The 14,773-nt window shown below is 36.4% G+C and overlaps 1 protein-coding gene across 1 annotated transcript in view; it reads left to right on the top strand.

Annotated features, from left to right (window-relative positions):
- Positions 1 to 14,483, top strand: part of LOC103696553 (QWRF motif-containing protein 2) — a 35,687-nt gene extending 21,204 nt beyond the window's left edge. Inside the window, exons 4-7 of the mRNA XM_039134041.3 lie at positions 9,594 to 9,710; positions 9,805 to 9,894; positions 13,587 to 13,694; positions 14,066 to 14,483. Of these exons, the coding sequence (XP_038989969.3) occupies positions 9,594 to 9,710; positions 9,805 to 9,894; positions 13,587 to 13,694; positions 14,066 to 14,122 (372 nt within the window). The 3' untranslated portion in view covers positions 14,123 to 14,483. The remainder of the gene's footprint in view (positions 1 to 9,593; positions 9,711 to 9,804; positions 9,895 to 13,586; positions 13,695 to 14,065) is intronic.
- The last annotated feature ends 290 nt before the right edge of the window (positions 14,484 to 14,773 follow it).

Raw genomic sequence — 14,773 nt, 5'->3', positions numbered from 1 at the left:
CTGGGAGTAAGGCTGCAAATGGACCTGCGTAGACCCGTGACCCAACCCGACCCGACTTGCGTAGACCCGACCCGACCTGAATTTTAGGACCCGCGGGTCCGGGTCGGGTCCGAAAATTGGATCCGAATCATTTTCTGGGTCGAGTCTGGGTTTACCGAACGGACCCGACCCGACCTGAATGGACCTGAAGAGGGAGAGAAAAAAAAGAAGTGGAAAAGCCCTAAGGGGAGTAGGAAGGATAGCAACAGGCATAGGTTCACAGAATCCAATGGAACCTCGGGGCGTCAGGATTCTCTCTCGATCTATTACACTGTTGATACCTTTGGTGTCTCGGTAGCTGGTTTTTTTTTCCTTCTGTTTTTTGGTTTTTGTTTCTTTTAACTTTTGAAGGGAGAAAGTGAGGGAACGCTGAACTGAATATGGGTCATGTGCCAGTTTTCTGCAATGGAATTGGATTTTGGAAGAAGGTCTTGGATTTTTTTTGCCCTCGTGAGAGGGGAGCTGGGAGACACCAAGTTTCGTCCAATCAGTCATATAGATAAAAAATAGTGTGATATGTTGGCTTGTAGACCGACTTAGTCAGTACGTCACTGGTCATTTGTTCTGACTGGAGGTCAATTGCAAGTCTTTCAAGTCATGGGTCACCCAGCACCTCATAATTATGATATGACCAAATTAGATTTGCCCAAATTCTTTTCCAAAAGCACAAAAAAATGGACCCGATTCAGACCCGAACCCGACCTGACTCGGACCCAGACCCGACCCGGATCCAATTCGGTCTCGACCCGATCTTCAACCGGGTTGGGTCTGGGTCCAAAATTAGGACCCAAACAAAAAATCGGATTGGGTCGGGATCACTCAGGACCCGACCCGACCCGATCCATTTGCACCCCTAGCGGGGAGAGTCCTGAGTTTGCTCCCTCCCTCCTCAGATGACTTCTTCTTTTTGACTTTCATGAGTGTACTCATGCGCGTATGGTGGAGTTACCTTCGTATCAAAAAAAAAGGGTTAAAGTTGATTAAAATTTAAATTAGTTAATTTAGGCATTCGATATTTGATGAGGAATCCATTTAAAATTTCAGCTTGATTGAAAATATAAGTTGGGGTGATTGTAGATGGGCAAGAAGTAACAATTGTAGCTTGTTTTTTTCTGCAGGAATGGGAGGCTGTAAATTTAGCTTGGTTTTTTTGTTCGGGGGATGGGGGGCATAACTGAATTAATGGAGGTTAATGGTATTTATGAAATCTGGGCCCTAGCTTCACTTCTGCTTCTAACCATATAAAGTGGCAAACTAGACCAGCACCTTTGGTTGGAGAAAATCCAAGTGTTGAATCCATATAGGCCCTGTTTGGGGGAGCTGTTGGCAGTAGAGCTATTGGAAGTAGAGCTGTCTGAAGTAGAGCTGTTATAAAAAGCTGTTTGCTATTTGGTAACTACATTTGTAAAGTGTTGTAGTACTTTGTTTTGTGTTTGGTAAACAAACTGAGAAAGTACTTTTGTATGACAAAATTACCATAAAGGATATTGCATAGTATTATACAACAGAATATAATAAAACATAACATAAATTAATACATAAATATACGATATAGTATAATATTATTGTAATATAAAATAATATTATGTTAATATAGCATAATAGTAATATAATTATTATGGTAAATTAATATTTGGTAATATAACATAATATTAAATTATTTAACATAACATATTAATGTATTATGATATAATATAATATATATTATATTTATAGTATAATACAATAATAAAAGTATAAAATATTATAATTATTAGTATAAATTAATTTCTCATAATATAACATAATATTAAATTATTTAAAATAACATATTAATGTATTATAATGTAATGTAATATAATACAACATTTATAGTATAATACAATAATAAAGGTATAAAATATTATAATTATTATTATAAATTAATTTTTCATAATATAACATAATATTAAATTATTTAAAATAACATATTAATGTATTATAATGTAATGTAGTATAATATAATATTTATAGTATAATACAATAATAAAAGTATAAAATATTATAATTATTAGTATAAATTAATTTTTCATAATATAACATAATATTAAATTATTTAACATAACATATTAATGTATTATGATATAATATAATATAATACAACATTTATAGTATAATACAATAATAAAGGTATAAAATATTATAATTATTAGTATAAATTAATTTCTCATAATATAACATAATATTAAATTATTTAACATAACATATTAATGTATTATGATATAATATAATATGATATTATATTTATAGTATAATACAAAATAAAGATATAAAGTATTATAATTATGAGTATAAAATAATTTTTCATAACAATTTTTCATAATTTTTCATAAAATAATTTTCCGCGGTCCAGGGGCTCTTCTTCGTGGTCCACGCTCGAGGAGGACCTCAGCGTGGGCCACGAGGTTGATGATAAAAAAAAAAACAATAGATTGATTTTGGAAGGTATGTAAAAGGATTAAATTTTTTTTCTTCTAAAATGTGGTTCAAGAGATGCATACAAAAATTGAAAAGAAAAATACATTTTCTTACGGAAGGGAGTCTGACGGCTAGGGTTCTTGGATCCCGCAGATTTTTAGGTTTATAAAGGGACAAACTATGTAATTATGTTATTTTAATATGGGCATTTTTGTCAAAAATACAGCTTTCCGAAAAAGCTGAAACAGCTTTCTTCCAAAAGCTCCAAATTGGAGCTTCCTCTCAAAAGCTGTTTTCAGCTTCCCACAAAAGCTGAAACAGCTTTTCGAAAAATTTACCAAACACAGTTTTTCATCTAAAAGTACTTTTGGAGGACCAGAAAGTGCTTTCTGGCCCTCCAAAAGCTCCCCCAAACAGGGCCATAGACCTCTCTAGATAAACCTCCGTGCAAGAGCACATCACCTCAAGTTGAAATAAGGATCATTTAAGATTCGTTGCAACAAAATAATCACTCTAATAGAGTTAAGCTTGGCTACTGGATAAAAGGTCTAGAAATAGTCAACATCAAATGATTGATTGTAGCATTTAGCTACGAGCCTGACCTTGTATCTTTTAATTGAACCATCGGTTGAAAATTTAATTATATATTATACACCCGATGACATCTAATAGTGCATTTTCCAACAGGTAGTAGTACCGGTTCCCATGTACCATCTTCGTGAAGTGCTTCCATTTCATCTATCATTGCCTTTCTCCAGCCAGGATTTGAGAGGGCGTCCTCAAAATTTTTAGGAGTAGAGACACAGGAAACAACAAGAGCTAAGGACTTAGGAAAAAGTGAGTCAAATGTAAGAAAATGACTAATAAGATTTGAAGTACAAGCTCTTTTAGGCTTTTTGAGAGCAAGGGGTAAATCATTATTAGGAATGGTATAGAGGAAGAGTGTATAACTGTACTTGGATCTCTCCTTGAGTCAAGTGATTGATTGAAGGTTATATCTTCAAAGGCCATATGCTTCTTCCGTTTAGTGTACGTGATTAGTTGACATGTCTCTTTTAACTTGTGGCACATGATATGGTTCATCAATTGGAAGAGGAAGAATAGGAGATGGAGTCGCATTGTCTCTTTGAGATAGATAAGTGTCTTCAAGAAATTGACCGGTCAGCGAATATGAAATTTCTTCATGGAAGGTAACATTCGTATATACCTCTTATGTCTAACAAGATCCTGAGATTTATAACCCTTCTAAGAATGAGAATATCCTAGAAGAATACATCGGAAAAACAGGATGCAACTTTTCTTAAGATGGATTGAGATTGTGAACAAAACAAACACATCTAAAGATATAAGGAATGACAGGAAAAAGAGATTCGTGAGGACACGACCGACCTTGTCTACGACTTTTATTTCCTAAATAGATGGTACTCTATTTTTTAAATAGCAAGCAATTAACACATCACTCCGATAAATTTTTAGAACATTTCGTTTGGGAACATTTCTTTCAAAAATAAGGGCACCAGATATCTCAAGTAAATGCTGGTATTTCCATTCTACAATTTAATTTTACTGAGAGGTGGCAACATATGATGTTTGTGATAAGATTCCTTGATCCTGAAGATAGGAACAAATTCTTTTGACATATAATCTCTCGATTATCAATTCTAAGAACTTTGATTAAGGTCGGCGGAATCGGTACTGCGCACCATACCGGTTCTCCGGCAGCACGAGTCGGTACGGGTTGTGCTAGGCCTGTACCGATGGAGAAGACGGCATGCATTCCATAGGAGAGAGAAAAAGAAAGAGAGAAGGGGGAGAGAAGGAGAGAGGCCGGTGGAGGGTGGCGGACGCCGACAGAGGGCTAGTGGAGGCCGCGGCTGGTTCTCCTATTTCCAACGAAACAGGGGTCCAGCCGCGGCTTAAAAATTTTACGATTTTTAAAATTTGCCGACTTCACTTAAAAATCGCAAAATTTTTAACCCGCAGTTAGACTCCTATTTCGCTCGAAGTAGGAAAACCGGCCGCGGCCTCGCTCCCGAGGCCTCTGCCAGCCTCCGCCCTCTCCCTCTCCCTCCCTTCCTCCCCCACTCGCTCTCTTTTCTTCTCCTTCTTCGGCTTCGGCAACGGGTTTTGTTTCCATTGTCGGAAGCGAACCTGTAAGCCACTAGTATGGCTCGAAACGGCCGGAATTGCCTGCTTCGGGAAGGTTTCACCGACCCTGACTTTAATATTAGTGCTTAACTGATTAACCACTTCTTTATAAAATATTTTAAATATGGAGAAAACTTCATTTTTTCTTTTCATGAGATAAAGCCATGTCATATGAGAAAATCTTCAATAAATGTGACAAAATATAGAAAACCATTAAGAGCGGTGAATGAGAAGTCTAGACATCACCATGCACAGGTGCAAAAGGATAACCACTATGTTTGCTAACGCGGGGATGGAGCACTGTTTTATGATGTTTAGCAAATTCACACAACTCACGTAAAGTTCCGGACATATTAGGACAACTAGGAAAAAAAGGATGTAAAATAGAGACAGATGAATGTCGTAAGTGACAATGCCATCTAATTAATGATTCTTTATGACCTAACATAGCTTAAGAACTGCCACCATGATCAAGAAGATATAGGCCTCCTTCTTCGTGTCGTCCACCAATCATCTTTCTTGTATAGAGATCCTGAAACTCATAGTGAGTTGGATAAAATGTTGCATTGCAGTTCAACGCTTTAGTAAACTGGCTCATGGAAAGTAAGTTACAAGGAAATTTAGGCACATATAAAACAGAGGATAATGCTAAGGGGAAGCCTGGACTTCTCCCTGGCCTGAAACAGGAGATAATGTACCTTTTCTTCTCCTTGGAAGAAGAAGAGGCACTAAGAGAGGAAAAGAAGCTAAGAGTACCAGTCATGTGATCCGAAGCTCCTGAATCAATGATACAAGGAGAAGAATGGGATGCATGATTTGCTAATAAAGTACTTGACTGGACTATAGTAGCCTTGGAAGCATTCTTTTGCTTGCGAAGCTGATTGTATTCTTCTCTGGGAATGGAAACCATGTTACTCGAGGTAGACAAAACTGAAGGGTCAAGATTGGGAGATACACCAACCTTATTAAGGGAAGCATCAGAGGCTTGATTTCTACTAGTAATGTTGGCCCAAACTGGTTTCCCAACAACCCCAGCAACAATCTATTATATGAATTTTGCGACCATGTTTAGTACATTTTATATTGTTGCTTTCACATCCTCTGCCTTGTCCACTACGACCTCCATGACCTCGTCTACTATCATCATGACCTCCAACATCTCTACCGGAAGATACAGAAGCTGATCTTTCTCCGAAAGGTAGTAGAGGAAATAGCTACACGTTAAAGGCGAGTATAGACATTATTTAAAGAAGGATGGTCATTACTGGTCATAAGTTTGACTTTTTAGATGTTTATATCCAGAACTAAGCCCTGATAGGAATTTAACCACTCTGAATTCCTCCCTTTGCTGCCTTTGTTTCTAGACATCCTTTATGAGATGTTGATAAACATTTAGTTCCTCCTGTAATCCCTTCAGTTGGTGGCTTGTTCCCTTGCTCTAATTGAAAAATCTGCTCATATATTTCATAAATTTGAGAGATGTTTTCCTCTGAAGAGTAGCAGGAGTAATTTCCCAAGTCTGTTTGGCAGTATCATAAAACATTAAGTTGCTGTTGGAAGTAGGTTCCATACTATTTCACAATAATGTTATGACTCGAAAATTTTCCTTCTCCATTCCTTCATCTTCTCACCACTGGAAGGTGGATTTTTCAACAAGGTATTCATGCTTGTTTTGGCATTCAAGGAAATGTCCACGGCCTTTGCCCACTGAAGATAATTCTTGGCTACACACAGTTTAGCAGATGTTATTTGTACACCAAACATATGACACATAGAGACACTGCCTCTGTATCATTGTGTAAACCAGCCATTCTAAAAGAAAAGCTCAGATAAAGGGAATGATTGCAGCAAAGGAAATATTAATAACAGATTAATGAGATCTAACACAACCATAAAGATTTTCGGGACTAGTGCATGGCATGAAAGATTTCAATATTCAGCATGGGAGATCAAACATGCAGATCTCTGTGACTGTACCTTTTCTTGACAGCAAATGGTAGAATAAGTTCAAGGGATTAAAAACAGAGCCCTTATCAGCATCTTGTTGTCCTGGATTATTATCTTGAGTGTACGATCACACTTGATATAGGACAGAGTACTGCGAAGCCTTGAACCACCCTCTTTTCAAGGTATCATGTGCTTCTATTAAAATGAGGGTTCCAAGTACCAACAACACATAGGATTCAATAACCTGCATATTAGGAGAGTGAAAACAGAAAAAGAAAAATAACTCAGAGATCAAGCCCTTCCTCCTTGTATATTTGTGACGATTACTTCCGAAAAAAGTCAATAAAAAGACCCAAAAAAGGCCCTAGATTTGCTCTGATGCCATATAACAGGATCAACCATTTATCATAAGGGAAACAATATGCAAGAGAGATAGAGTGTAGTAACAGATTGATAAGAAGAGAAGGAATAAGAGAAAGAAGAAAAGAAAAGCAAAGGTGGAAGTGGAGGAGCAGATGGAGAGAAGGGTGTCGCACGGCATCAATCTTAGATCCCTGCAACAATACTTTATTCATAAAAATGAGCCAACGACTTAAAATTAGGATGGTTGGACCAAAACGTGCCAATAAATGGACGGTTTACATAAAACTCTGACTAGGTTAACCTGGATTTGATTCGGGCTTAACTAATGACCTGTTTTTGATAGAAAACTGTGCTGAACATATCAGCCCTGATTTCATCAATATTCATCAACAATTACATCATATCAATTTTAAGATATTTGAAGTTTATGTATTTGATGCACACAAAAATTTGGATGTTCAAATAATAAAATCAAATATCTTTATAAATCGCATGATATTTGGACTATACCAACTCTAGGGCCCTCTCCTGGATGCAGATTTGAAAAGTGAAGCAATAAATTCAAGAGGCTTCATCAATTAGTGCAGATTCAAAGTATGTCTAGTCCAGATAGATAGTAAATATGAAATTTGGACCCAGGAACCAAATTTGTGTGGCTTTCTTATTCTATAAGAAATCTGGATATGCACCTTTTTAGGTCGTGCAATTGATTTTGACATCTTACATTGGAGTCATCTTAGGCTCTAAGCTCCTTCAAGTCTAACATTGAAAACTGGGGTTGAATCCCGGTCTAAGGAATTTGACTTCCATGCTTATAAATTCAACTTAAGATTGCTAGGTTGGAATCCTCACCCTTGCCTTCGAAACCCAAAACAACCAGCTCTATCTCTTTTTTTTTGGTACAAACCAGCTCTATCTCCAACACAAACACCCTTCTCAACAATTATGAAAACTAGGGTTTGGTTTATGCTTAAGCCTAGTAAATGATGGTATGCCCCAAGGTTTGTTGAATTGGTAATGGAGGGGTACTGGCAAGCGACCAGTTTGGCATGGTATAGATCCATACTATGCTATTCCGGGTTATACTGACACGAGGAGAGTTGGAGAGGGAGGGGGAGAGGGAGAAATGGAGAGAGGAAGAGAGAGGGGGAGGGAGGGAGAAAGAGGGTGGGTGAGGGGAACCTTAGCCCTCACCCGACCTCAAAAGAGAGATGGGGGAGGGAGGGAGGGAGAGGGAGGAACTTACCCGAACATGGGTGGTGGGTGGATTCAGGTAATGAGGGTTGGGGGGGTGGGAGAATTGAGTCACAAGAGGGAGGGTGCAGAGTCGAGTGGTAAGCAAGCCCGGGAGGGTTTAATAGTGAGGGGAGGGGTCAAACCGATTTAGTAGTCGGAAACCGTGCCGGCCCTTGAGCAGTCAGATTTGATACACCTCGAACCAGCTTGTTCGGCAAAAATCTTATTAAGGCATGAGTTGTTTCAGCTTTATTATGAATGGTAATGTTTAAGAATATTTATTTTATCCTTGACTTCATTGTTTCCTTTAGTGCTATGTTGAAGTCTTTTATTGGAGTTTGCCATCTGAAGGTAGTCAAAGTTAGGTTTCTTAACCACTTGGAAATATACTTCAGAAAAGAAGGAAGCATGCAAAAACCCCTATTCCACAAGGTAAATTTAATGAGAAAGTTCATGTCTTACTTCTTCTAGCCCCATTATTGCCCTGCAAATTTTTACTTTCATTTCTATTGAAATCATAATCTTTCTCATCCATTCTAATTGCCCAATTATAAAGCCTCTTTCTAATAACGCCTTATTCACGAGCTCAAACTCGTAACACCACACCCTTCTTTCTGTTCATGTTGTTCATGCTAGCCATTGTATGAGGTTTCCTTCCACCCCCCCCCCCCCCCCCCCCCCCCCCCACACCAACCCAACCTAGATATCCTCCCACAGAGGCCATACCCAAAGAGTCATCTTCTTTCAATTGATATCCCCAAACCGTGTTTCTACTTTCTGACACAATACAGGGATTTATGTATTATTTTGGCCTTGTATTGTAAAGGCATCTTTTCTTTCAGGAAAAAAAAAGATGCTAACCACAATATTTAGTCCGTTTCCCCACTTTTTTATGGGAAGCTTCTGACTATAGATGGGAGCATGTTCACCCATTTTTAGAAGTTCCACATTGGTGTCAAGCATGTCTGAGATATTCAGCTGTTCTATTGTTATTTACCCGGTGATTTATGTGATCCTTAGTTTGCTCTGTTTTTTCAACCAACTGTTAATTGCTTCTTATGAATGATTTTTTTGGTATCATGTACAGAAATATGGATTGGTTTAATGGAAACATGATATATGGTAGTATAATGGGGAACATTTCGTCGATCGGCTGCAAATGTCTAGGCAGCTTGTATCCTTAAGGAATAATTTTCTGTAATGGGAAAATTTCCTGTGAAATCTTAATCTCAAAAGCTGTTGCGTGTGCTTCATAACTTGTGAAAGAAACCAAAGAGATAAAAATACATTTCCAATAAAGTGAATACTGAATACAATAAGCTTGAAAATTTTTCTAGAAAAATTCTCAGGATGACGGGACTTGCTCAATATTTGAAGTGTTTTGATTTGTGCAGATCTAAACATGTAATATTTAATTGATGCAGATGACCTATTTGGAGGAGTGGTCTCTTTTGGATAGAGATCATTCTAATGCTTTATTAGGAGCTATTGAAGCGTTGAAGGCTAGCACGCTCCGTCTTCCTATTGTTGGAGGAGCAAAGGTTTGTACCTTTAGATATCCAGTAGTAATAAATCAATGTAACTATTTCATCCCAACTTTGCAAATTAAGTAGTTATTTTCTATTTTTTTAACAGGCAGACATCCAAGAAGTGAAAGATGCTGTTGATTCAGCAGTTGATATGATGCAGGCAATGGGATCCTCAATATGTTCTCTATTGTCAAAGGTGATTTACCTTCATAATATTCATTTTTACATATATATTATCTATTAGATATGTCTTTTAGGCTTCTGCTTGATGAGTGTTTAGATATCATTTTAAGGTAATATTGGAGCTAGTGCCTCCCTTAAAATGTCTTTCTCTAGTCAAACTTGTGTTGTAGAGAGTTGCACAGTTTGATGGCAGGACAAGATAACCGCAATTGGCGTCTTAATCTTTGACTTGTAACTGGCGAAAATTTTTGTTCAACGATGTTCTTTATTAGTAGATAAATAGCATGTCCACGTAATGACATGTACAGATTGCCTTCTGAACTTTCAGTTGTCCCATAAATTTTTTGACACTCCAATGTGAAATCATATGATTGTTGTTCATCATTAACTTTGTTTGCCGTAAATGTTGTTTCAATATAAATCTGTGTTCACCGCTTTTAATGTGTTACGTATGATAAACAGATGTGTCAGGGCAGAAAAATAATAGCAGAACATGTTTCTAATGTGAGGCAAATGCAAATAAAACGGCTTTTTTTTCAGTTGAATTTCCTGATATATTTAGTTCCAGCTACCACAAATTCAACAGTGTTGATCTATGTTGGAAATGTGAAAGGATCAAAGGTTTTGATTCACCATCAACCTTAACTCTATCATCTTGTGGTTTTTATGGTGCCCAAGAAATAAGATGAGGTGACCTTGTGTGATTTCTATCATTTTAGAGAAGCCGTTGGTTGTTTTATTTCAAAATTAAAATGAACTTCTTGAGGTTTTGAAGTGCATGAACATGCAGTTTAGTGATGTAAGATTATGATTTAGGCCCTGTTTGGGGAAGCTTTTGGAGGGCCAAAAAGCACTTTCTGGCCCTCCAAAAGTACTTTTAGATAAAAAATGGTGTTTGGTAAAATTTTTGGAAAGTTGTTTCAGCTTTTGCGGGAAGCTGAAAACAGCTTTTGGGGAGAAGCTCTAATTTGGAGTTTTTTGAAAATGTTGTTTTCAGCTTTGTCGGGAAGCTGTTTTTTGGACCAAAATATCTCCATTTAAATTATATTTTTTTTCCAAAACCCTCATCCTGCCTCTTCCTCTCTCCCCATCCTCTCCCTTCCCCTCTCTATCTTCTTCTTCCTCTTAACGCCGCTGCCTCTGTTTCTTCTTCTTCTTCTTTTTTCTTTTTTCTTTTTTGTTTTGGGAGCTCGTGGCTGCCCACGGTGGCAACCACCATGCCGGCCACCACCCATGGCCGACGACCCCTCTATATTTCAATGAAATAAAATAATAAATAAATAAATAAATAAAATAAATAAATAAATAAAAAAATAATGAGTGAGTGGCAAATAATCTGATCTAAATAAATAAATAAATAAAAATAAATATTAGTAATTGTTAACCAATTTTATCATCTAGCTAGAAAATTTGTTAGAGAGATAAATGGTCATTAAAAGGATGAAAAATTAATTTATACTAATAATTATAATATTTTATATATTTATTATTATATTATACTACAAATATAGTATTATATTACATTATATCATAATACATTAATATGTTATGTTAAATAATTTAATATTATATTAAATTATTATTCTATAATACATAATGTTATAGTACTATATTATATTATATTATATAATATTATACTATATCATATATTTATGTATTAATATTATATTTTATTATGCTTTGTTGTATAATACTGGTAATATCCTTTATGGTCATTTTGTCACACAAAAGTAGTTTCTCAGTTTGTTTACCAAACACATGTTAAAGTGCCACAGCACTTTAGAAATATAGTTACCAAACAGCAAACAGCTTTTTTATAAACGTTCTGCTTCAGGCAGCTCTACTTCCAAAAGCTCTACTACTAACAGCTCCCCAAACAGGGCTTTAGACTTTTCTATACCTTTATTTGGTTTCATACATTAGTAGATTATGGATGGCTCAGTCAAAAGTTAAAATGCTTAGGAAATGGTAAAGCTCAATAGGCTTGGCATCTAGCAGTAAGTGTGGTATGCCCTTGTCCTAAATGCTTGTTCAACCATAACGCCGACATCCAATGCTTATAATTGGGTATTGGTATGGTATTTGGGTAATATTCTGCGAACTTATTAGATATTGGAAGGAACCAAGGCCTAGATATGCTTCCACAACCAGAATATGCCTGATTGCATGTATAATATAGATTTACTCTAAGAATTCCATCTAAACTTTGGTGGTAGCCAAATGTTTTTATAATATCTCAACTAGTTTTTAAACAAACATCCATCCTTATTGCCAAATATGTAGACATAGATAAAAATTTTTCTTGTCAAATGGCTTCCCGGATGGAAATTTTTCAAAGAAGTAGAAATTAATTTGGAAGAATATGTCGAAACTGATATTTATAGACAACTTGGTGCATGCATATATCAAGCATATTTTCCTGTGGAATGGCATTAGTGATGATTTTTTTTTTTTTGAGTAGAAATTTATTTGTAAGTGAATGTGGAAATGAATAGCTGTAGACAACTCAGTGCTGCCGAATCACTAGGGTTAGCCACCAAGATTTCTAATCCAAGGGACTAACCTAGGAAATGGGTCCAGAATTAGTCCTCAATGGTCTAATGAGAGAGGGTCAGTCCCTTTGTTAAGGTAGTCAAATATGTTAAGTAGCAAATGAATGGTGATAAGCGAAATAGTAAGTACAGTTGTAATATTCTAAGGCTTTCTTGTCGTAAGCAATTGCAGACATGCCTAACTAGGACTTTGAGCTGATATGTAATTTATGGGTAACTTTAAGATGCAATCCTTAAAAAAGATCAGTTAGGGATGCCTACAATGACTTTTACATGAAGTTCTAGATGGCTATACCTGCAGTTCAGGTGAGCTGATAGGTAATCAATGGAAAGTTATGCTTCGCTAAATTAATATAATGATGCAGTATCATAAAAATAATGTCACATATATTCAGTGACCTTGTGTAACAAGTGACATAGTGATACAGGGCACACTTGTCATCAAAGAAACTACTAACAGATCTAATAAGATTTATGATGAATTGATAATCTAGTTAATTCTAGAAAACATGAGACTATCATTAAAAAAAATACAATAAAAGATAATGGTTTCAGGAAGCACAAAATGGTTGAAAATTATGCTTTGGTATTTTGGCTGCATATAGATGCAAACCTAGACTACCTAATGTTGGTGAGATTCTTTCTGTAGATTCCTGCACTAACTCTTAAAATGTCGTTGATATCACTTTTTTGTGTTTCTTTTGGTCAATCACAGCCAAAGTTGCAATATAGCCATTTTTTTATGGTACTCAATATGTCTAACAACTAATAACCAATATTTGGAATTGTAGAGTTTGAAGCTATATGAGAATTGCATTGTTACCTATTTATTGACATATGTGGATCAATTCATTCTGAATTGAAAATTTGGAGCTACTCTCCAAAAGCATACTTTTCATCAAAAATTCAATGACACCACACCCAATGAGATTTCCATATGATATGGAAAGTTTAATGGTCATTGTAGCATTCTGCAAAAGTTAAAATTTTGATTGGTAATGCATCTTTTTAAAAAATAAGGGTAAAAGCTTCTCTCCTTTATTTTCAATCTTTATTTGATCTGATTATATTTCTTCGAGTATGGTCAGGCTTGCAGTATGTGAATGATCCTCTCTCTCTCTCTCATGATGTAAATTTAAAGCATTGTGTACAGGTAGAAGGGATGAGTTCCTTGGTATCGGAACTTGCTAAAATGGCAGCTCAAGAGCAAGCATTACTGGATCAATCCAGAGATTTCTTGTCCATGGTTGCAGCTACGCACGTAAGTCACACTGCCGGATTTATTATTTTCTGGAAACAGTTTAACTGGTTCCTCGATGTGATCACTTTAGGAGGCAAATGGAAGCCACAGGAACGGAAGTGTAATCCAACATTCCCATGAATTGTGCCCCTCCCTGCATGTGATTATGGGCAATGGCACGATTCATCGGGTTGGTTTTCTTTTCCTTTTCTTGTTTTTTCCCTTGGTGAGTGGGTGGGTAGGGGTTCTGTTGGATGCCAACTCAAGTTCCTATGCAACCCCATCTGCCTCCTGATGCAGTCTCATCAGAGCAAGCTAAAACAGTTCCTTACTTCCTTAACAACTGACAACTGTCACATATTATTTGTTAATATGAAATGCTTGGAAAACAGGTGAGACAATGCAGCCTGCAAGGACACATATTGCAACTAAAACGGAAACCCAACTAGATGAAATTGTAGAGCCCGATTCTGTTTCTGCCTTTGTGATCACTAACATCACTGCTCCCTCTTCTTTTTCTAACTGGAGATTGTGCCAATAATAATAAGGCATGGTGGTTTGTTGGGTGCGAAGCGAGTGCTGTAAATCTGCTGTTGATCTCACTTAGGGTGGTTGATTCATGTATTCTTGTATGCATATTACCACAGGAATGGCCTTTTCCCTTGCAGGATATACATTAGCTGTATACAGAATACTTTTCTCTTATGCTGATCAAAGGAAAGCTTTTGTATGTATGTAATGCTTTCTTGTATCTTTTTTTGTTTAGGAAGAAGAAATATCAACATTTTCTTTATCAAAATGTCTTTTGTATCTTATCCCTCCGTTGGTATATAGTATGGTTGTTCGAAGACCTAGACAGAAAAAATGCGAACATTGTTTGTGTTGCTTTGGTGGTATTCCACTGTGGGCATTGCACTTGTCAAGAACGATACCTCTTTCTGTCACGATATGAGTGGCAAAATTAATCAAAATTCACAAAGGAGTTCATTTTTCGTTGAACCTACTTTCGTATTTGTTTCTCCTATATGTACCCCTATTAGGCCACCACTATTTCAATGATGCAGTGTATGTAAACATTTTTGTGTAGCTTGTATGTGATG

The sequence above is a fragment of the Phoenix dactylifera genome, chromosome 15 (assembly GCF_051530095.1).
Source record: "Phoenix dactylifera cultivar Ajwa chromosome 15, Ajwa_hap1_PhDact_Kaust_v1.1, whole genome shotgun sequence".
Lineage (NCBI taxonomy): Eukaryota > Viridiplantae > Streptophyta > Magnoliopsida > Arecales > Arecaceae > Phoenix > Phoenix dactylifera.
The sequence above is the reverse complement of the archived record's forward strand: the minus strand, read 5'-3'. Positions and strand labels throughout refer to the sequence as shown.